The sequence below is a fragment of the Zootoca vivipara genome, chromosome Z1, assembly GCF_965207765.1.
Source record: "Zootoca vivipara chromosome Z1, rZooViv2.hap1.1, whole genome shotgun sequence".
NCBI classification, from domain to species: Eukaryota; Metazoa; Chordata; class Lepidosauria; order Squamata; family Lacertidae; genus Zootoca; species Zootoca vivipara.
Genome location: NC_142583.1, coordinates 40,647,627 through 40,671,525, shown reverse-complemented (window position 1 = coordinate 40,671,525; position 23,899 = coordinate 40,647,627). Strand labels below are relative to the sequence as shown.

General features: G+C 45.0%; 1 protein-coding gene and 1 long non-coding RNA gene across 2 annotated transcripts in view; one reads left to right on the top strand and one right to left on the bottom strand.

Moving 5' to 3' along the window:
- The first annotated feature begins 840 nt into the window (after positions 1 to 840).
- On the top strand, positions 841 to 7,488 carry LOC132592635 (uncharacterized). The gene is made up of 3 exons (XR_009558129.2): positions 841 to 970; positions 4,492 to 4,557; positions 7,351 to 7,488. It is a non-coding gene; the product is annotated as an uncharacterized LOC132592635 (long non-coding RNA).
- Positions 4,589 to 23,899, bottom strand: part of MAML3 (mastermind like transcriptional coactivator 3) — a 290,816-nt gene continuing 271,505 nt past the window's right edge. Inside the window, exons 3-5 of the mRNA XM_035114166.3 lie at positions 16,797 to 17,033; positions 10,813 to 10,918; positions 4,589 to 8,756 (exon numbers count right to left, since the gene is read on the bottom strand). Coding sequence (XP_034970057.3) covers positions 7,765 to 8,756; positions 10,813 to 10,918; positions 16,797 to 17,033 — 1,335 coding nt within the window. The 3' untranslated portion in view covers positions 4,589 to 7,764. The remainder of the gene's footprint in view (positions 8,757 to 10,812; positions 10,919 to 16,796; positions 17,034 to 23,899) is intronic.

The window sequence follows — 23,899 nt, the reverse complement described above, 5'->3', positions numbered from 1 at the left end:
TAGATCAGGGGTCAGCAAAGTTTTGGGCCAGTTCACGGTCCTGCAGATGCCACGGTGGGCCGGAGTGTGCACGCATGCATGCATGCGCAAACGCTATTTCTGGTGCTCCTTCTGGTGTGGAGGAGGCATACGCAGCTTCCCATTGGCTGCAGGAGCTTCCTGCAATGGGAAGCCGGCCAGCATTGCAGAATGCGGTCCCCGCTCTGCTCCGTGCCGGTTTAGCGCAGTGCACGGGAGCCGACTGAGTAGGTGGTGGGGGTCCATGGCCGGTTAAATGACCCCCATGAGCCGCTTATGGCCCATGGGCCTTAGGTTGCTGACCCCCACCAACTTCCCAGCCAGGGGCGAATTCCTTTTGCCTATTGGTTTCTAGCTGTCATCAAACCTTTCCTCATGTGAAGGCCTATTGAGGGTGAAAGTCTCTACTACTTGTTTGTAACTAATTATCAGTATCCCAGAACCGGTACACCAAAATCTGGGAGCTTTCAAAGTCCGCTGCTTTTCTTAGTGCAGAACTTTTACTGTTCTTTTAGCACAGAGGACATGTGAATCTGGTCATCCCCTGGCCGTCACTTTATTTAGTGCCTTACTCACAGGAAGGCTAAGAATGAAGTACATGAGGAGGCCACCAACTGTCTGTGGGTCTCCAGAATTTCTACTAAGGTCATTAAAATGCAAAACGTAACTCAGGCTGCTTCTCTGTAACTTCCATGCTTGCAGCTAAAGCTATTATTATAGCCAGAATCCGTTCAGTCACTTTTTACAGGGCATCTGCACGATGTCATGAGTGAGACATCTTTACCCATTCTCCCATTTCTGCTTGTTTTCAGAGCTCAGGTTTTAAAACAAAACACAGTGGAACAACTGCACAATCTTTCCATGTGTGAATGACCCATCACAAAGCTGTGAGCCTGACCATAGGTAGAAGCCATCTTCTGGAGGCTTTTCCGGGGTGCTCTCACTTTTAAAGGTTAGTCTGATGGAAATGGTGAGAGGGTATTTTTGGTTGTGGCCCCCTGTCTATAGAACACCCGCCGCAGAAAAGTTCAGCGGGTGCCCATGGTTGTGCATTTGAAGAGCCAGGCAAAAAGACTTCATTTGGTCAGTCCTATTCAATATCTCTTGAATTACTTTGTAATGTTCTGTTGTGTTCTGCTGTTTTAATCATATTTACTGAATGGTTGCAGTGGTTTTATTGTTTTCTTTTGGTTGCCTTCATTTTTGTGAACAGCCCTGGTAACCGTGAAGGAATGGCAGATTATAAATTTCTGAAGGAATAAATATGTGCCCAGCTTTCTTTCCCTAATACTTCTCCTGTAGACAAAACTATGCGGCATTTTACCTTGTCTTCCAAATGGCTTTGTGCATAACTGGGTTTTTCCAATCAAAGTAGTCATAACATTTATTTATTTTTAAACCTTATTTTAAATAGCTGTCCCTGATATAGCTGCATTGTGCATTGTACAGGAGGTTGGACTATATAACTTGTAAGATTCCTCACAATTCATGGTCTCAGTATTATTGCCACTGAATCTTTCCCTCTAGTGCAGAGATAGGCAAACTTGGCCCTCCACATGCTTTGAGACTACAACTCCCATCATCCCTAGCTAACAGGACCAGTGGCCAGGGATGATGGGAGTTGTAGTCCCAAAACATCTGGAGAACTGAGTTTGTCTGTGCCTGCTATAGTGTGGTGTACTCAGTTGGGTGAGGCCTCCTGCTTTGCCTGGTTAAAGCTCTAGAACTGGCGTTTGCTGGAAGGCAGAACTGGCAACGTAAGGTTAGACTGGTATTTCAGTGGACTCATTACAAAATAGTTTTTTGCATCAGTGATGCACAACCTGTACTCCAGAGAACCCTGAAGTTCCTCAGGAGCTGATCAGGAGTCCCAACATATGCAAGAAGGGAAATCTAACACTATCAGATGAAAGGAAAACTATTTATGAAACACAATTCTCCAGTGACTTTTTTTTTCTGTAGCTGCCATATTTATTTTGCCTGCTTGTGGGACATGCAATCCTTTTCTCCTCCGTTCACGACTAACTTTTAGGTCAATTGTTTTTTTATTTGAATTGGATCATTTTTATATTCTTGATAGATGCTGCTTGGATTGCAAATTGTTGGTTGGTCGAAACAAACTATGTAAACTGATCTAAAGATTATTCCTATGTGTAAATAAATTATATGCTTCTTTTGGGCATCAGATGAATAAGCTATGTGGATCAAATTACAAGCATGCAAATTTCTTCACTAGTTTTCCCTTGCAATGCAAAATTTACAACCTTCCTGAGGGTTTTTGTTTTTTAAAACTTTCATCCATGCAGCAAGAGGCTATTTGAAATGCATATATGTTTTAAGATAGCATAAATACATTTCACTGGCTTCTCATATGTATATGGTACAGAATAATAATAATAATAATAATAATAATAATAATAATAATAATATCCAGGAACCAAGGAGACAAAATATAGAATATTTTGATTACTTTATGCTACATGTACAAGCCATTTGCTTTGACTAATATCTATTTGGCTAATATTTCTGGATTATTGATCATTCTTTTGAATGTTCAGTGGCGTTTAAAGCACTGGATTCCTGGGTTGTTTCAAATCTCAGGAAGAAAATTTAGGGAGTAAGGCAGTGACCATACTTTTCCTTGACAGTGCCCCAGACGCTGAGTCACAGAACCATAGAATTGTAGTGTTGGAAGGGACCTCCAAGGGCCATCTAGTCCAACCCCCTGCAATGCAGGGATCAGAGATAAAGAATCCCACGAAGCCAGCCAGCCATTCGTCAACTTCTTGGTTATTGTATGGAAAATTTCATAAATGTTTAAGATAAATGTACCTTTCAAAAAGTTTATCTGAATGTCAATTAGTTTATAATTAGCTGAAAATGTCAAAATGCTTTATGTAATAATGTGCAGTTCTCATTGCCTTGAACTGAGCAAACACTGGAAATTCCACAAAAGCTTTTTGGGCTACATTTTTGAAACTCCCCCATTTAAATGTCATTTTCCTTCAATGTTAAGCTGATTATCAGCTGGTAAAACAGCACCAGCCATGTAGTTGCTCGGAATGAGAGAACTAATATCTTTGTTAGAAAAAATGGGAAGGAGAACAAAAAAGAAGCCTGTGCAGTTAATCACATGTCAATAAATGTTCAATACAAAAATCAAGGCCTGATTCTGTGAACTATTGAGCAGCCTGAACTCCCATTGAACTTGCAGACTGTAAAATTCCATCAAGCTAGATGAATTAAATGGAACTATCTACACCACACACCAAACTATTTATACCAAACATCATTGGCCAATTTTGCTGTTGCACTGCACATTAAGATTTGTGGTTTTCATATATATATATATATATATATATATATATATATATATATATGGCAAGTTCTGCAAATGTTTTTACATCTCAGATCAGCCTTTCCTAGAGATTTTTGTGTCAAATAAAACTGTGCAAGGAAGAAGCAGAAATAGTGATGACACAGTACTTCTGCGCTTTCGAGTAAAAGTATGGTGCACTTCAGCTGTAGTTGGACTACAAATCCCATCATCCCTTACCATTGGCCATGCTGTCTGGGGCTCATGGGAATTGTAGTGCAACAACAGCTGGAGGGTACTATGTTGGCTATCTCTGACGGAAGACTTGATTTACTATAGGAAGACACTTGTTATGAACTCCTTACGTTGTGCAGTAACTGTCACTGCTGTTAATATTTGAGCAAGCTTACTTATGTTATTGACTTCTTACCACATCAGGTTAAATGCTTCAAAAATGGAAGCCAAGCTGTGAGGTTGTACGAGGCTATGATAAAAAAGTGATTCTATGGAACATATTCAAATACATTCCCATCTAGGGATTGTACAGTACCTTCTTTCCCCTTCTTAACCTGTGTGAGGTGAAGTCTTGTTTGAAAGCTCTACCACATCTCTTTCCCTTCATGGGAAGCAGCCCTCTATGGAGTCAGACCATTGGTTCAGCTAGTAGTTCTCCAGGGCTTCATACAGCACTCTCTTCCAGTTCTACCTGAAGATGCTGGGGATTGAAACTATGACCTTCTGCATACAAACCACAACCTCCACCAATCAGGCCCTTCCCTAAGGTGTAAAGCTTATGCAAGGAAGAAGCTCTGGGAAAAGAACAGGGGCAAACCAGTTGCAATGAAAAGCAATGCTGTAGCTGCATGGCATCAGCCTGAGCGTTCACCCCATATAAATTGGGGGAGCCTACAAACAAGCAATTACCTGTGTGTGTTTTGAGAGGGTACAGGCTCAGTGGAGGATAGTACCATGGGCCTTCTCTTTAAGTTTGAATTGGGTCTTACAGAATGTGTGTTTTGCAAGCAAAAGATCCTAGCTTCATTCCCTGGTTTTGCCAGGCACGAAAGACTCATGAAACTGTCAGTACGTATAAACAACAGCAGGCTAGATGGACAGATGATCTGCATTGGTATAAAGTCGTTTCTTGTTTATTCTAGGTTGTTTTTTACAGGAGCAATGTCGCCACCTTTTTTGCGTCCCTCAAACAGAGTCAACCAAATCAGGTAAGAGGGAAACTCCTAATAATTAAACTGATTCAGATAACAATCTTTTATTATTATTTTCTTTAAAATTGGTATGTTATTAGTTCCTTTCTACATTTTTTTCCAGAACTCTGTACAGTTCTTAAAAGGAAATAAGCAATGTTCAATGTACAAAGTAAAAAACAGTAAACTAGAAAAATCTGGATAAAATGGAGCAAGTTGCTGGCAAGGATACAGTACAAATTAGTAATTAGACATCTGAAGTGCAATACCACTGCAGTGAGGATGAGTTAAAGAATGAAATAAAAATACTCTATTTTAAACAAACATTATATATATATATTTATATTTATATAATATTTATTTATATGTATATATTTTACAGATTAGACCCAGTGATATCTGCAGGATTGTAAAAACATATTTACAAATAATTCTTTTTTTAAAACATTTCATATACATCAGCACCATAGTAAAAAAACAAAAACAAAACCCAAGATATTAAAGTTTGACTTTTTATTACTTGGTCCCAGTTCAAAATATTTGGAGGAAGCTTTTCAAAGATAATGGATTTTGAGGCCTCATCAAACACTAGTTCCTGTACTTTTCTGATAAAGATGAATGTTAAATTTCATTACTCATTAGATTTTGTGCGGTTCAAAACTCCAACTTCTTAGTCTTCTTGTTGTCACCCTTTCCAGCAAAGAGTGACACTGCCCCAGAGGAGTGATGAAGACAGATACTTGGTTCCTTTCTGAGGCTTTTGTATGCCTATTCAGATTTCAAAGGAAGTGGTTGTATCTCTCACCACTTCAGCTGATTTCTGTAACCCACAAAACCTTTTTATTGGTCTTCCAGTCCTCAGCACTAGCTGATATAATGATACCTAATTATGCTCTGAGTATTTGTGGACGAAAATCTTCTTGGGATCCTCAGGCCACAATTCTCCACTGGTGCTAAGATGAGTGCTGACTTGGCACATTGTGCACCAAGAACATGGCAAACCACTTCTCTGTTAACAAGCTACTGCGTTGCCACATGCCAAGTCCACTCATGTGCAAGCTCATTGGTCAACCGTCATGTTAGCACAAGCAGGAAGTTGCATGAAGTGGTTCTTTTAGCTCACGACATCCAACTTTCAAAGGTGTCAACAAAATGTCTCCCACTAATTCAAAATCATGTCACAAACCAGATAAAATAAATGAGGGCCTAAGTACACCTTATATGTAAATATGTGTAATCGAATCGTGATTCTCCCCCTTCCCCATTTTCCAGGGAAGTTAGCTTCTGGAGGTGGTGGTTTTAAGTGAAGTGTGGGTTGTGATTGAACCCTTCTCTGCTTGATTCTTCTCCACTTTAAAACCATCCCTCCAAGCTGCTTCTGTCCTACAGAGTTCCAAATGTGTGTTTACTCTTGCTCTTGCTCTTGCTCTCACTCCTCACCCCATCCCACCCTCTATTTTAAATAATAATAATAATAATAATAATAATAATAATAATAATAATAATTTATTACTTATACCACGCCCATCTGGCCGGGCCTCCCCAGCCACTCTGGGCGGCTACCAACAGAATATTAAAAACACGATAAAACATAAAAAATTTCCCTAAACAGGGCTGCCTTCAGATGTCTTGTAAAAGTCAGACAGTTGCTTATTTCCTTGACATCTGATGAGAGAGCAGGTGTCACTACTGAAACTGGAGCGCGCTACAGAACAGGGGGGAAATGGTGGCTGGGGAAAGGATCAAGTATTCCATCTCTCTGCTGTTTCTCCACTTAAAAAAAAACGCTCCCTCTGAATTTGGACTTGACATTGGTAGGGGAAATACGGAATGCACCACTGAAGTTTGGTTATACATTTGCATATAATGTATAATTAGGCCCGAAAAAGTGACATGTGTATAATACCAAGCCTGTATCTAAAACTCAGGCAAATGGTATCATATTCAACTCCCACCAACATAAATGACTCCACTTTTTTGCAGGTCAGTTCCAGGCACACAAAACTGTGGCTTAGACAGTTCCGTTTGAAGATTGACCTTTGGAATGTCGTAACTTTATGTACAACTACTTCCAGCAATTACCTGAATGGAAGCCCCTCCCTTTCTTATTCTGTTTGTCACCAACTAGTTTAGGCATCATAAAGAACTTGGTGTTATCATGTTCATAGTAGGAAGGTTGACAAAGAGGACCAGCCATCAGAGAATATTAAGCATAAACTTGCTTCCAACCTGTCAAAAGACATGTTGACGCTGCTCCTAAATAATTTCTATGTATGACCACCAAGAGAATTACTAGCCCCTCTCCCTTAACTCCCAAAGACATCTGCCTGTGCAACCCAACCCCTCACAGGTAACACCTATTCATCTTGAATTTTCAGGAAAAGAACAAGCTGGACACCACTGTTTGCAAGTTCTTAATACATATAACCTTTCCCTTTTTAATGCCTGCTTTCTTTTGCATCTTTGTCTTTGGTAGCTGCTATCTCAGTGAGCAATATAAGTACTGCAGCCTTAGTGTGTCCTAGAGCTCTGTATTTTCCCACATCCTTAAAAAGTGACACAAGAGTCACTTGGTTATAGAGGAAACAGGGAACACAGGAATGGCAAACTATGTAGATGGGGACTTTCTCTGCACCCAAAGGAGACTTGATAGCACATTGAATGGGCCCTTTCATCTGCGGCCATGTCTAGTCATAACCATAACCAAGCAGCCTCTGCTTGACTCCTGATCAAATCAGACACATAACTACATGGAGAAACCCAGAGTTTAGCACCTGTACTGATCCTGACCTCTCTCTCTCTCTCTTTCAGGTGCCCCTTCCTTTGTATCGGCATCTGTCTCTGCAATGTCCTGACACTACAACAGTTCCAGTAGAACTGTGGTGGAAAGTTTATTGTTATGGGGCAGCCAGTGCTTGCCATGTGAAGACTACCAATCTTCCACAGCCCATGGGCAGTAAGTAGCAATTTTTGGAGCCCCCTGCAGCCCCTCTTTGTCTTATTCCCACCTGCAGCAGGCGGACTATGGGGTGGAGACTGCTGTGAGGACACCAGCAAGGCCTTCTGTTCAATGCTTTACATTCCATCCATGCCTTCCACAATCAGCCACAGATCAGCTTGCTTTGCACAGCTTTAAAAACAAAACAAAGAAACAAGGATGGACAACATCCTGCTTTCCTTTTTTCTGACCCCACAAAGGTTTGTAACTATACATATCCCCATGTGCTACGGATTTCCAAACAGCTCATCAAGTTCTTGCATCCACTCATCTCCTGGCCCACCTTTAATGATGGAATCTACGAGGTCTGTGCTCTCTGCTATACTTGGAAAGGAACCGCCAGCTCCTTCATTGCTGTAACTATAAGATATGTCCTGAGTCGGATTCCTCTCATAGATCTGACCTTGGCTGCTCTGAGCAAAGCTACCCCCTGGTATCTGTTGTGCAGGGGACTGGTTAAAACCAGCCATAGTGGGAACTGCTTGGCTTATTGTAGGCATAACCATTGGTCTAGCTTGGTTGTTGGTTCCTTGTTGTCCAGGGAGTGGTTGCAACATTTGCCTTCCCATCGCTGGATTCAGGGTCCGTACTGTTCCACTTGTGTCCATGACAGACTGACTAATGCCTTGTGGGAAGTGTTGCTTAGGCAACCTTGGCTGAGCAGATTGCATTGGGTAAGCTGCACCATTATTGAAAGGTCCAATTTCGCCGCTAGTCCTTCCAGGGATACCTTGCAAGCCTCGCGCCTGCCAGTTCTGTGCTCCTTGCGGGACAGGCCCCATCATGTTTTGAAGTCTGGGAGCTTGTGGTCTGGGTAGAACCTGTCCCACAGGTCCTTTCATCTGCTGGTGTTGTTGAGATATGGCAGAGTTCACCAACATGTTTGGACCAAAGCTACTGACCATGCCAACCCCTTGTGTCGAGGTGGGCTGCCTCGGCCCCTGACTTGGGTTGTGTGCCAGGCTCATGCTACTTTGGTTTGGGTGCTGCAACATTTGGCTCATTCCTGTGTTCATATTGTACATTCCTGGCTGGCCGGCCGCTGGGCTGCTGTAGGGAGCCATCCCCATCTCGGACTGGCCAGCTGCGGCAGACATTGCGCCAGTGTTTTGCGAGGCCCCCATAGTCATCATGCTGGTGTTTTGGGACATCATCCGGGAAGTCCTCATGCTCTGAAGGGCTGCCTGGTTTCTTACTGCTGCTATATCCTGCGGGGAACCTGAAGCAGAAGAAGGAAAAAAGGGAGCTTAGGCGATAATATTTTATTGGATGCGCGGGCGCAAAGGGATCTCGGCCCCTAGAAGGTAGCTCCTATTCTAGGCACTGGGGAACAAAGTGGGAGATGGCCACTGTGCTCATACACTTCCTGTGAGCTTCCCATAAGCCTTTGGTTGACTGCTGTGGAAATCAGGATGCTGGACTAGGAAGGCCTTTTGGTCTGATCCAGGAAGGCTCTTCTTGAGTTGTCTTGCAAAGCTAGTATCATCTCCAGATATGGGCCTGATTGTAGTTAGCATCCAGCCTGGCACTGAAACCTCAATCCTGTACACAGTTACCAAGGAGTAACTCCCACTAAAGCCAATGGGAAGTACGTCTGAGTAGACATGCAAGGGAATGTGCTGTCAATGGTAGTGCAAAGAGGTGTCAGTGAGGTCCATAATAATGCAAGCATTAGTTAGAAATCTATTTAGTCGTTTAGAATTGAAAACAAACAAACAAACAATGGCCTGACCATTAGCTATCTGAGGCACTCTTTTAAATATTTCCATTATCTATCAAAACTAAAGCCATGAAAATAGAAATGTCAGGCGCAGAGAGGCTAATCAATTTTTTTATAGCTTAGGAGGCATAAGTGAATGGATTTTCTATAGTGTTGTTACTGATTATGTCTATGGAAAGAAGAAAAATTTAGAACAGAGACGGTGTATTAACAAATCAATACTGTAAGCACATTTTGCTCCACCTTTGGACCAATGACGGGAAGCCAGAAAATCCTTTGCCTGTTAAATTCTACACCCTGGCAGATACACCCAAAGTAGGTGTCTTCCTGTTGAGGAGGGATGTAGAGGGAGGAGTGGATGGAAAGGATTATTGATTTCTGGAAAGCAAATATGCTCCGGTGTTTATCATCTTTATTTAAAAATAATTAGAGGAATTTTGATTATGCCAAGAGTTCATTGTGGCACCAGCTCAATACAATGCTGAGTACACACTGCCGACAAGAGCATAGCTCTCACCTCAGTAAAGAGAAACATGAAACCACTGCGAAAGAATAATATTTCTGTGAAGCGTTGCCTGACTGTTAAAAGAACCAGAAACCAACTACGGTATATCTCAGTGTCTTCCTTTCTTTCAATGACAATATGAAGCACATCCCCCAGCTTCATATAATACAAAATAACAAATCACCATCTTAACCACCAGGAGAGTGTTTTGTTTTACAGACCATGTATTTAGATTTCTCTCTCAAGGCTACACCAAGAAAATAGGAAACCCACAAAATATGAAAACAAGTCCTCCTCTCCATCTTCCTCCCCCACCCCCACAATATTTATGTGTTTTGAGCAGACAAGGCTCTCCATCGGACAACATTCTAAGATTAAATTTAAAAGCTGAAAATAATATGGATTCAACTGTTTGTGTTTCCTTAATATTATCTTTATCAATAGAATTTTGTGTACACAGGATGCAAACCCCATGGAAATGAATGGGATGCTCAACACACGGAGGTTTGAGAGGGGAAGCACAGGGTCAGCAAGCATAAGGCCACAATAAAAGCCAGCTGGATCAGGACAATGACCCATCTAGTCCAGCATAGCACCCAACCAGATGCCTGTGGAAACCCACAAGCAGGATCAAAGCACCAGAGCACTCTCCTTGCCTGTGGCTTCCAGCAATACTTACTGTATTCAGAAGCATTACTGCCTACAACCATGGGGGCAGAACATAGCCATTGTGGCTAGTAGCCATTAATAGCTTTCTCCTGCATGAATTTGCCTAAATTCTCTCTCTAAAGTCATCTAAGTTGGTGGCTATCAATGCACCAGAGCTTTACATATGAACGGGACAGACTCTGGCAAATGGAGGATGTGCTGCCCTTACGTAGAGTTTCGGTCTCTGACAATCTCCTCTTGGGTTGCCTGCTCTTGCCTGCCTTTCATGTAATAACTCTGCGTCGATTAGCAGTAGCCTACAGTAAATAGAATGCCTGTGCTCATATCTAGCTATGCGTTAGCAGGCAGCTTGTGCTCCCCGAATGCCTGCTGGGGTCTCACCTTGGAACTGATTGACCTGCTGCACAGGGTAGGGGTTCCTCTGCTGTTGCTGGAGGTGCTGCCGAGGCAGATGCGACTGCTGCTGCTGCTGCTGCTGCTGCAAATGCTAGAGAGAGGAGCAAGAAGAAGAAAAAGAGGTCGGTGAGCCTGCTGCCCAGCTGATTGTTGCGATAGCAGTCGGCAAGGCAAGCGGCGGCGGAACTGGCGCTTTCCCAGCAAGGTGTTCTTGAACGACAAGTGCTGTGTGGAAGTGGCAGGCGAAATGAGCAGTGGCCCCGTGCAGATCAAGAGCCCTCCACACACAGCATTGCTCTGACTCCAGGCATCAACTGCCTCTCCACAGCAGCTCTCTGCTCTTCACTTGCTGAGAACTTTTCGTACTTCTGCAAGACTCGGGAAAGGAGAGGAGAGGAGAGGAGGGAACGCTCCTAGCTGAGAATCGTGAACCAAACTCTGGTCTAGCATTTCTGGATCTAAGTTAGTTAAGCCTGCGGGGCTGGTTCTTATGAGCTGGGGCAGCCCAGTTGCTGCTGCCCTGGAAGTTCCAACAATGGAGGAACAGAAGAGCCATGTGAGGGAGGGGCCTGGGATGGTGTGGGGAGAAGAATGCAACCATCAAAACCACCATGAGGATGCTTTCTCCTTTGGCTTCTTTTCATGGAGGTTCAGTAAGTTAGGAATGGGAGGACCAGGTGAGGTAAATCACACAGCCCATTCATCCTCTAGTCCTGGGGTGGGGAACCTCTGACCCTCCAGATGATGCTGGTCTTCAACCCCCATCAGCCCTGACCACTGGTGAAGCTGGCAGAAGCTCATGGGAGCTGGACTGGAACAACTTCCAGAAGGACACAGGTTTCCCACCTATCATGGTGCTAGAAGATAAATGGGATATGTGGCTCTGTCCATTTCACCTCACCCATTTCTTCCACTCCTAGCTTACTGAACCATTGTGAGAAGAAGCCATGGGGGAAAGTGGATGCTATACCAATCCCATTACAACCTTTCCTCCTCTGTGAATATGTTCCAGTAGACTTCTCTCGATAAGATTGGCAGGTTCAAGCACTGTCACATCCTTATTTAATGAATAAGAATGATTACATGGTGGGGGCAGGGGAGATAGGAAGGATGCTGCCCTGAGTGCTGGAAAGAAGACCTGCTCTCTGCTGCAAGGCCCATTTCCACCTGGCCTAGGGGTTGGGGCCCAGACTCCCCTTTAACAGCTAAAAGACGCTCCTGGGACATTGTTGGAGCAACTCTGGGGTGGGGGCAACTGACTAAACTGTTTTAAACGGTTCTAAATTTTGGTTCCTCTGTTTCGTTTTTATCGGGTTGGTGTTGGTTAAATGTTTAGTTGGTGTTGGTGGTCATTTAAATTTGGGTATACTGTAACTGTAAACTATTATTATTGCTGTTGTTATTATTATTGGTTTCTATTGGCTTCTGTTGATTTACTGGTTTGTTTGTTGCTTGTATAGGATATTTTGTTTTTTAATGTTTGATGTTTTGTTGTGTTTTTTTATAAATGTTGTAAGCTGCCCAGAGTGGCTGGGGAAACCCAGCCAGACGGGTGGGATATAAATTTTAAAAAATTATTACTTATTATTATCTTGCAAGAAAAAAACCTGCTGGATTCAAGACTCAATCCCTGAAGACCATTGATGATCCAAGTCCTGGCCCAAGCAGCAGTGAAGTCCGACAGAGCTACTGCTGCAGCCACAGCTCATATCTGCCAGGGCCAGCAAAGCACTGTGCTAGTCTGGAGGTGGTTGCAGTGAAGGTGACTCGGGTTCAAGTGGATCCTGGGCCATCCCCACAACACCTCATTTTGGGGCTTTCTCTGGGCTCCTGCCAGTGGAGAGTCTACTACTGCCTGTCCTTCAGTGGCCAAAACAGAGAGTTGCACAGCAGTGGAGCAAGGCAGACCTCACTCCACAGCCAGAAGCCTGGGAGGAGGGACAAAAGCGGAAGGTTGTATTGTAGCCTAAGTGCCAGCAGCTGAATGTATGGATTTATTAATTTATTTCTCACTTCCTTAATAGGTTGTGCACTCTCCTGCTGTACAACATCGGCTTAGGAGTACAGATAGAAGCAGATTTTTGTTGCTGTTGCTTGATTACAAAAAAAAAAAAATGCAGGGAGTCCAGCAGTGTGACTAGCTCTCAAATCCTTGCTGTGAGGCTGTTCTCCATCTATTACTGTGAATGAGGTATCAGGCTACTGAAAAATCATTCACAGTGCCTAAAGATGCACTTGTGGCATACTCCAGGGATTTGTGTGGAAACCAGGCCCTGATGCGCACTTGATAATATGCCTGAGCTCAGCAGGTGTATGGAGTGGCTCCTTAACAAATGCTGCCTTACTTGTGCAGGGAGTTACACCAGTCACCACTGCACCTGGCATATGAAACATCACTTTGCAGTTCTGTGGGATTTTACTAACTAGCCATATGGCATTTTGATCAGTGAATTAATTAAGCATAGCGCAGAAGATCCCCCAGAACTGCAAGACCAGTGTTTGATGTATTAGCATGCAGTAAACAGAAACAGAAGAAAAGCAAATGCTTTTCCACAGGCTTCTTTTTCACTAAGATGCTTTCACTTAATACAAACAAACTTGGAGTGGAAAAAGGATCCTGTTCCCCCAAAAGCACTTGTTGATGTTTTTCACCTTCGCCTAGCCAATGGCACAGTTTGCTTACATCCGTGATCAGGATTTGTTATTATTTAAGTTTAGGTTCTTACATTAGGAGAGTGGCCTGGTTGCTGCTGTCTCTTAATTTCTCTGTGCACGATGCTTAGGGCGTTCTAACAATGGGAGAATGGAGAAGCACAGGACACATATTGGTGCTTGAAGCAGAACAGCCAAGATGAAGAATACTCAGGGCTGGCTACCGGGTAAGTAATTTTGGTACCCGAGGCAGAAAAATTCCCCCCAAGCACCTCTCCCTGGGAGTAAAAATGCAATAATTATAAATCAATGACTAACCGTTTGTGTTCTTTTATGACATTCCAAATCAGCTGCCAGACGCAGCTGCTTTACTCTCCCTAATGGTAGGGCTGACACATGGGAATCAGCACACCAGCATTAAAAAATGAATTGGGAGAGCACAATAATGATATAGGCTATAGAAAGAATACTGGTGTGGTTCTTCTTTCTCTTAGATCCAATGTGATCCTAACTTTTACTTTGTGGAGACATGTCATAAATGAAGTGGCAACCATGCTGTTCCCATAAGCTAAGAATGATCCCCTGTGATTGAATCAAATACCTTATAGAAACAGCAGAAAATTATTTTCTAGGTAACCATAAAATAAGGAAGAGGAATGGAGATTCCTTAGAGGCATACATTCTGTTTTTCTCTGCAACATGCCATTAAAGGACCAAAGCAATTGCCTTCTGTCCCAATTACACCAGTAATTAGCATTATCGTTTATATTGCACCTTAAAGTGTTTAGCAATCCTTATCTTGTTTATCCTCACAATAGCCTTGTGATGGAGATGGAGAGAAAATGGAGAGAGCAAACTAAGAATCAAATGACTCTTCCAGAGCTGCTGGAGAGAATGAATCAATGGTCCACAGAGGGAAGTGAGTTCTTCTCTAGATCTGCCTCCCTAAGCCTGTTGCCCTCCAGATGTTTTGGACTAGAAGGGCTGTGGCTGATGGGAGTTGTAGTTCAAAACATCTGGATGACACCATGTAGGAAAAGGCTGGAGCTCAGAGCAATACGCGAGTCATTGCACTATTGTGGCAGTCAGTCCCTTGCCTCATACCGTGTTTCCCCTTTTTTAAGACACCGTCTTATATTTATTTTTCCTTAAAAAAACACACCATGGCTTATTTTCAGGGGATGTCTTATTTTTTAATTAAGTATGGTACAGCAATCTACATTTTTTCAATTATAATTGTGTGTTCGCTTATTCCCTAATTGGTAGCAGTCCTAAACATACCTTACTTACTTCAACTAAGACTCACTAAGCTCACAGTAAACATGCATAGGATCCATCTCAATTCTTGTCATCACAAGCATTCCCCCCTTCCATTCTTTGGGAAACAAATAGAGCCTCAGTGCCTTGTTCTGCCCACAGCAGGGATGAGATGCAAGCAAGCTACAGCCGACCCACTATTTTAGGAGGGACAGAAGACATTGAGATGGCATTATATATCTTGCCCAGAGAATCTAGGCGCTATGGCTAAACAAAGGGTTGAGGCTTCCACCACGTTCTAACCTTATTTAACAGAGGAAACTTTCCCAGGGTCCAACAAGGCAGCTCATCCTGAACTCTTCTGTTTAAAACAAGAGGGACAGAAGCCAGGAAAGCTCCCTCAGTTTTGAATCACACATCTTAGGAACCGATTTATTTTTTAAAAAACTCCCGGATCAGATGGCCCCAAAATATAAAGACGTGCCGCTTCTGCTGCTGCGTTTCCTTCTAAACGTGCAACAGAGGAGGCCGCAGAGTCCCAGCCAATTGCAGCGCGATCCTATGGCTCCTAACTCAGAAGAAAGCCCCGTGGAGTTCAGCGGGGCTCTGACGGCCAGGGACCAGCTTTCGGCAGCGATCCTGCTGCTGCTGCCACTGCCGCACACATTTCCCCTGGGGGTAAACGCGCCACTGAATGTGCAGGATGGCACCGTGCAGGAGCGAGGGGACGAAAAGTAACTGAACCAAACGGCAGATCCCCAAACCAAAGCGCACAGTCGGATCAAATGCCTGCACCTCCTTTTGCGCATCACTTCCTCCCTCCAGCCCTGCAAGAGCGTTAAGGCAATAGGGGCAGCCCGATCCAAGCGGAGTGAACCTCCATCAGCCCGCGCTTCAGCGTGCAGGACCCGGGAGACGCTGCAGCGAGGAGAAGAGGCGGCAGTGGCAAAGGGGGAGGAGGAGGAAGCGGTGGAGGTGGCTCCGGCTTCTCCTCCTTTCCTCCCTCGCAAGGCTCCTCGGCAGCCCCGGCGCAAGGCAGAACCTCAGGCGTGGGAGCCGCCGGCCGGCACTCACTGAAGGAAAAGGACCCAGCGTGCCAGTGACGTGCGCTCTGCACCAAGGCCACGATCCTCGCCCCCATCTCCTCCAGCCTCCCTACTCGCCCTTCCATGCCAGATGCCTTGCAGAAACCTCACTTTGCGCCCCAAATGACCGCCCTCCAATGATTATGTACTGTAGGTGCAGAGTTGCAGCCGGATACCGAGTGCCGCTTCCCGGCTCTCCCCCCCCCCCGAACAGTTTCCCTTCAGGTCTGCCTCGATCCGAGGCCAATCAGGCTCCCGCATTCTTTCCTCCGGCTTCGTTCGATTGCCTTGGGAAAAAAACAAAGCGGGGAAATGGCGTGAGCTGCTACCGCCGCTGCTATTGTGCTTTTTAGAGCAGAGTGGATCTGGCAGCCTGCCAGGTCGGCGCCGATCAACGCTGCGCTGAGCACCGGATCGAGGAAGTGGCCTGCAGGGTCGGCGCCCAGCAGCGCCGCACGGAACACCACCTCCTCAATCCAGCACGGCGCTGCTGAGCGCTGACTCTGCAGACCAGCTCCTTGATCCAGCACTCCGCGCGGCGCTGCTGGGCGCCGACCTATGGCTTATTTTCGGGGTATGTCTTAAATTTTACACAGTTTAAAAATCCTGCCCTGTCTTATATTATGACTACGGCTTAAAAAGGGGGAAACACGGTAATTGACATATGCATGACAAATGAAAGCCTAGATTACAGAAGCTGCAGGATGCTTGTATGAATCTTATGGATTGCACTGCTTGGTTACAATTGTTGTTGGAAAGGGAAGCTGTGCTGCCTCCCCAGTTGCATCTCTGTTCCAGGGCTGGGAATGGTCACTTAAGGCAGGCATAGGCAAACTCAGCCCTCCAGATGTTTTGGGACTACAATTCCCATCATCCCTGACCACTGGTCCTGTTCACTAGGGATGATGGGAGTTGTAGTCCAAAAACAAGTTTGCCTATGCCTGACTTAGGGTATGGAGCGAACGGGTGCAGTACCTGTTCTGCCAAGATCTGCTGCTGTTGCCGCTGCTCTCGTAGAAACTGCTGCTTCTGCTGTTCCATCATGTGGAGCTGGGCCCTTTGCTCAATCAGCATCTGCTTCATAAGGGCAGCCTGAGGCTGTCCACCCAAGAAACTGGCATTGACCGAACTTGTGCCCACGTTACTGGATCCCGGTGGCACTGACGACTGCATGGGGCCTGTGGACCGAGACAGTCCCACTGCGTGCTGGTCCTGGACAAGGAAACAACCACAAAAGCCATGTGAGGAATCATTGGGTATGCGATTAGGCTTATCTTCATTTATTCTCAGTATTTATATCCCACCCCTCCATCACATGCAATGGAACATCAAGGTGCATTACAAACACCACAATTTAAAAACAAAGCAAGATTTTAAAGGGGGGGGGGAACAACCAGCTAATTATTTGTTTATTTTAGCGAAAAAACAGGTCATTACCAATCAGACTCAACAGAACGAATTAAAGTTTCCACGTAGCATCTAAAGGCCACCAGGGAGGGAACCAACTGAGTTTCTAGGGATGAGGGCTTCCTGAGTCTGGGTACCACTACAGAGTAGGCCTCCCATAGATACCAGCATGGAACAAAGCCTTCTTCAATGAGTTGAAGAAAAGTCCAGCAGGATCATTGGGGGAAGGTATCCCAGTCCCAAACCATTCTTGGTTTTAAAGGTAATAACCTGAATTTTGAATCCGAGTCAGAAGTGGTCCAAGAACCAGTCAGTGAGGCTACTAGAAGAATGGAATCACACAACCCAACAAATAAGCCCCAGTGGAAGCATTTTGCACCAGCTAAAGTTTCCCAGCACAGTATGTGGGGTGCTGCAAATTGCAGGAGGAGGACTCCGCACCTGTCTAGATGTTACACTTGCTGCAGGGATCGGCATCCCTACGGTGAGTTTTCCACCACCTGCTGTATTGTTTAGAACAAGTCGCCACATGAGTATTGTGAGTTTTTCTGCTATTGAACTATATCAATGGTGTTTCCTGGCAGGAGGGAGAGACTTGTAGTATGAGGTCCAACTCGCATAGTAAGCTGTTTTCAGTGAGGGTTTGGGAAAACAGTCAAGAGGTTGACATTTGCTATGGCAAAGGCAGGAATGGGTGAATCTGTCAATTTTTAATTTCTCTTCCTTTCTCTTCCTTTCTAGAGTTCAGATCTGCACATTTCTGCATCAGTTTGTTTATGGATTTATTTATTTATTTTAAATTCACCAGCATTTTAGTGCAAATTTATCCTCATATACACACTTCTGCAAGCCATTTCCCCGAATACAATGCATTTTTGGATGGCATTTCATGAATATATGCATTTTCATGTACAGTTCCCCACAATAAACACATTCTTTTACGTATCATTTGGTTGGAGAGCAGCATTGGAGAATTCAGGCAAGTGTGAATTCTGAAAGATAGCTGCATTTCATTTCGTGTATTGTTCCAGGAAGTGCAAATTAGGTAATTTCACATTAAAAGCACCAATCGACCTTAATTTCTCCTCCATTCCTCAGTGACTGTAAATATGTAAACTTGAAGTTCAAGGAGAGGCATGGTCCAAAAGTACAGGAGGTGGGAGAGGAGGAGGGAAGTGGATGATCAAGGAACTGTTGGGTGCAGAAGCCTAAATCCAGTTTTACTCTCTCTCTCTCTCTTTTGCAAGCATTGGGTGCACGGAATGAAACTTTATTGTATTCCTTCTGACACTGTATGGTATGTAATCAGATCAAGTCTAACAGTAACCCTGGCAGGTTATTAACTCATATCTGAGGAAGTATATAAGAGGTAAAAGATATATGAGGAATGGTACAGAGAGCTGGGGGCAAAAACCAGGACCCCTCAAGCCAAGCTCAGTCATTCAAAGCAACGTTCTGCAAAAAGCAAGGAACAAAAGGAGTAATTAGGTCTTAGATTTTCTTGCTGGTGAGGCAACCGAACAGGGTCAGGTGGCCCCAGTTCATCTGCACAATAACCTCATTATAACTTCCAGGCAAAGTGAGGTGGATGAAAAGAGATTCAGCACCTGGAGTCCAATGCCAGGGAGTTGGGTTTGAGTGCAGGCTGCCCCCATGATACTTTTCAGGTTAAAGAAGAGGTAGTAACATCCTTTCATTGTTGCTCGTTCGCCCATTAACATGCTTTTATACCCCCATGCATCCCCATGATCAGGGTGATTAAGAGGAGACCTGTTGAAAGTGGGCTATTTTTAAACTTTAATCTGAGTAGGAGTGAATGTAAGAGGAGAGCAAGGCGGTGCAAATTATACTGCAAATTAAAGGACATGTTCTTGTGAACACCGCCCCCCCCCCCCGCACACCACATTCCTGCCTGTTTGCCTGCGATGCTGCTGGTCCCTTTGCAGGGCTTGGCCAGAGGACTTAAGAGAGGAGGCCTGGAAAGGATCTCATTAGCAGTTCTGTCAACACAGCGCTGGTCGCCTTTCTCTTCCCAGTGTAACCAATGGCAATTGTTATGCAGGAGAGATGCACCAGGAACACTCCCAGGAGGTTAGAACTTAATTATGAGCAGCCCTGAAGAGGGTAATTTAGACAGATGGGGGGGGGGAGAGACACACCAACCACTTTCCTGTCCTCTCCGTTTTTGCCCTGCGAGATCGAAGTGAAAACCTGAGAACCAACTGTTGCAGCTATTAAGGCCCTGAGCACCAGTGAAATCTACCAAAGCTTGGAGTGGAGGTCTTACATCCTGCACGGGATGTCAGGGTACATCTGACCTCTCCTCCTAAATCCACCCATGTCCTAAAACCCCAAGCAGCCTTGGGACATAGCTGCCAAGTTATCCCTTTTTAAAAGGGATTTTCCCTTATGCTGAATAGGCTTCCTCGCGAGAAAAGGGAAAACTTGGCAGCTATGCCTTGGGATGAGGCGGCAGGTGTGTGAGAATCACTTAGCTGTAGTTCTTCCTGAACACCAGCAGGTGGCGTCCCAAGCCTGGTCCTCCACAGCTCTGTCAACCTGGGTTGGTGACTGATTGCTGCCCTGGGCTCCTGCTCTCCCTCTCCCTCCCTCCTCCCCTCCCTCCTCCTTCCCCACCCTCCCCCATGCTTGCAGATGGCTTAATCATGACTACTGTTCCCTCCTCCTCCTCCTCTTCTCCCCATCCCCCTCAGTACTTCTGCGATAATGCTGCTGCTAACGCAGAGCTAGGCAGTCAAGTGTTACAGCACAGAGCAGGTAGCCTGGCAACTGAGAGTATAATACCGAACAGATGGTGTTCGTACACATGATGGACATCACACACGACAGCCTGAGACAATCCAGGAATTCCCTGGTGGTTTGAGGCCCTCTTTATGGAAAGGGGGGGGGGGAGACACAAAACAAAACACAAGCCTGTTGGCTGCTTTGGGGATATTTCCTACCCTCTCCCACCCAATCTGACACTGAACCACTAAACTGATTTCTTGTTACTCCTGTTTTGCTAACAGCACTAAAGGGACAGCAGTCTGGTATTGTGCGAGGGGGATGGACGGAGGGCTAAGCTTCGCGTAGCCTGAATTAATAAAGCATTGCGCTGGGCCTGAGCGAGGACAGGGTTGCTTGACAAAGGAGCCGCCCTTGCCTCTGCTCACAGCCAGCGCTACTTGTCTCTCTCCTCAGTGAAGAGACTGTCTGGGTCAGGGACGTCCCTGCAGCTGGAAGCTATGCAGGAGGTACAACAGGTAGACTCCTTCCTACGTCCTGTGAAACACACAAAGGGGCATTTGTGGGCTGTGCCCGGGGGGGGGGGACCCAGGTTATGCATTACAGTGTTCTGGGTATTAAGAAAGAGCAGCCACACGGGAACACCTGGAGGATGGGAAGAAAAGGAGCGCCAGCCTCAAATCCTGCCCCTCATCCTCTTTTTCCAAAACAAAGAAACAAACATCTCTCTCTCTCTCTCCTTCTCTCTCTCTCTCTCTCTCTCCCTCTCCCACTGGCGAGAGCTGCAAGCACACACTGCAGTGCACTGCTCAGCCTCCAAATTCAATGCAATGCTGAGGGGGCTCCTGACACTTCTTCCAGGGAGCATGCTGCTCTTTACTAATGAGCTCAGGAAGCGGAGACATACCCAGGCTGTCAAATTTCCAAACACTGAACAATGCATAATCTGTGTCTGTGACGGGGCTGGGGAGAGAGAGCAGCAGAAGCTCCAGGAAGAGAGAGGGCGTCCTTTCTTTCTTTCTTTCTTTCTTTCTTTCTTTCTTTCTTTCTTTCTTTCTTTCTTTCTTTCTTTCTTTCTTTCTTTCTTCTTTTCCCGAGGAGCAAGGTGGAAGGAAAGGAAGGGCTACAAAATGCCATCACAATAGGTTTCTCAGGGAAAGCAAAGCCACCCATTGCAAACGTCCCCTAGAGAAAGGTGAGCCAGAGCCTGACTGAATAAACAGTGGAATTATTTAACCTTTCGGAGTGCTCTGTTGTCGTCGTCTCACCATTCCCCCTTTCCCCCAGCGCTATTCCCCCAGACCTGCCCCTCCACTGCAGACAATGATTTATCGGTGAGGAAATAGGATTTCCAGTGCTAAGGTCAGAGCTGGCCGTCAGACGTTACCTTGCTCTCACTGCAAGAAAAGCCTTGGGCAAGCTTCCAGAGTTCCTGCAAAGCCAGCCTAGGGATCAGCCAGAGTGATACGTGGCAGAACTGTACACCTCAACGTATCTCAAAGAATACCTTGTTCTGCAGGGGACTCTCAGATTTCATTGCCTTTAATAACCTGCTTGGAGCTGCTATGCTTCTGGAGAAGAATTGAAGGGCCTCTCCAGACTGGCGTGTGTTTGTTTTTGCAGCTGTATTCTGATCATATATAACCACCCAGGTAACTTCATGAACACAAATCATAATGAATGCTCAGTAAAAAGGATGTCCCTAAACCCACACAGGCACACTTCTAAATCAGGAGTCATCAGGGGACCCCAGCAGTCTCCTGACCCGAGTTCTCCACTGTCTTAGGTGTCAAATGAAGTGGTGGATGTCAGAGGTCTGAATTCAAATCCCATATTTGCTGGGCTCGTGCACATGCATAAACGCCCACATTGCAGGTTCATGTAATCTGCGCACAAAGAAACAAACCAACGATCAGACCAAACACAGAATCACATGGCTTTTGCAGTTACCTTTTGTGCCCTGTTGAACTGCGAAGAGTGGAAGACAAGTAGGGAGAGGGAGGAGGGGGAAGCAAGGGACATTATCAGAACAGATCAGACTGGGCTGCGCACAGCAACAGCCACGACAACTCATTTCTGTGCTCACACATAATTTTTATCATAATAAATTTTAGTTGGAACATTTGCTCCTCTTCAGAGCAGTACAGGCTGAACTGTGCAAATTGCTATCTCATGTGACGCTTGCAAAGATGTTTCCAGCGTAGAAGCTGTGTTGTGTGCTGCAGGCTAAGCCAAATTCAGCTCAGCATTGACAGGTGGGTAAACTCAAGAGTATAGACAAGCCCTCCATTGCATTGCACCATGAACTTACTCTGCAGAATCCAGTAAAGGGAGGGCACACTCCTGCACAGAGGCCTTTACAATCTCCAAATGGGAGCCACATTGCACCAAGGTCTGGGTGGAAGTAGGTGGCAGCTTTCAAGAAAGGAATTGCTTAGGGCTCAACTTACAGTTTGACAGCCAAGCAATGCCCAGCTGCCTAGGAAAGGGCAACCATAAAGCACACAGTTATAAAACAAACACCTGGTTTACTAAGGCCCCTGGAAGCACCCTTGCACATTGCCTTGTAGTGGTTGCATGAAGGTTGGCATGGAAATAGTTTCAATAAATATAAATAAAATCAGATTCTGAGTCGTTCTGACCATGGTCACGATAACACAGTCACGAAGGTCCTACAAATATTTGTTGGACTGCTTTCTCCCACATTGGTCTCCCTGCAACTATAGAGATGGCCTTCCCACCACAGAAAGGCCTGCCTGGTCTTCATGCTCCTCTTATGTTTATATAAGACATTCATCTACCACTTAATCATCAGCGTTTCCAAGCAGCGTACATAAAATAAACCACACAGAATCAAACAATAAAAATAATCATAAAACCAAATAGAAGCCCCTTACACTTGACCTGAAAATGCCTGCTGGAATAAGGAAGTTTTTGTCTTAAGTTCCACAGCTTTGGGCCCACAGCACGGAATGACTGGCTTCTGGCAGTTACAAGCCTTGCCTCTGAGCCGTTGGGGGACCACCAACAGAGGCTCCACCTAAGGATCTGGGTGATCAGGCAGAGATATAAGAGATCACTTGGTTTCTAATATATCCTTCAGCTAGATGACAGACAAAAACATTCAGGTTTCCCCAGACTTGGAAACTGCTAATGTTTGCATTCAAAACAATACTGACTTCACTGTCTGTTGCAATGGAGTGCTGCTATTTTGTTGTGTTGGTTTGCATGCTTCAGTTTATCATTTTTTTAATATTTTAATTGCACTTTTATTGTTTCTCACTATTTTGTTTTCTCCACTCGGGGTACATAAACGTATGCTGAAGGTGTAGAATGAAAATTATGCAAATAAATACACACCCACCCCCTCCTCATGTTGCATCTGGTAGAAATCACACAGCCCAGTAGGATGTGTTCAGAAGATGCTTGGAAGTGCATCTCACAGTTTAACGAGCAAATGAAGAAAAAGTGCTCTGAAAGGGAACCCATATCTATGTTCCCCAGTCTTAAGTAATCCTAGTGGTTGCCCAGAAATAATAGTGACAGTTAGGGAGTAATATGGATACCTAGAAAAGCACAGCTGCTAGAGACACTCAAACTGTCAGAGCATGCAAAGAATATTAAGGGAGGAAGCCCACCAAAGATCAAAGAGAGGTCTTGAAAAAGCAGAAACCTGCCTTGTAAGCTCTTTGCTGTCATGAACGGGGAGAGTTCGCATCACCCATGCTGGCATCTTTACAAAAGGTTATAAACGGAGACTATTTAAACGCTAGAGGGAACACACTCAGAGTCTCCTTTTGAAACCAGCTCAGGTGTCAGGGATGGAGCTGTCTCGTGACAGGTTGTTTTGCCTTGTCTTGAAAATTAATTTCTGCTCTTAGCTGTGGCATCTCCAGCATTGCACTTCCCTGAGCTCCTTTTCGCCT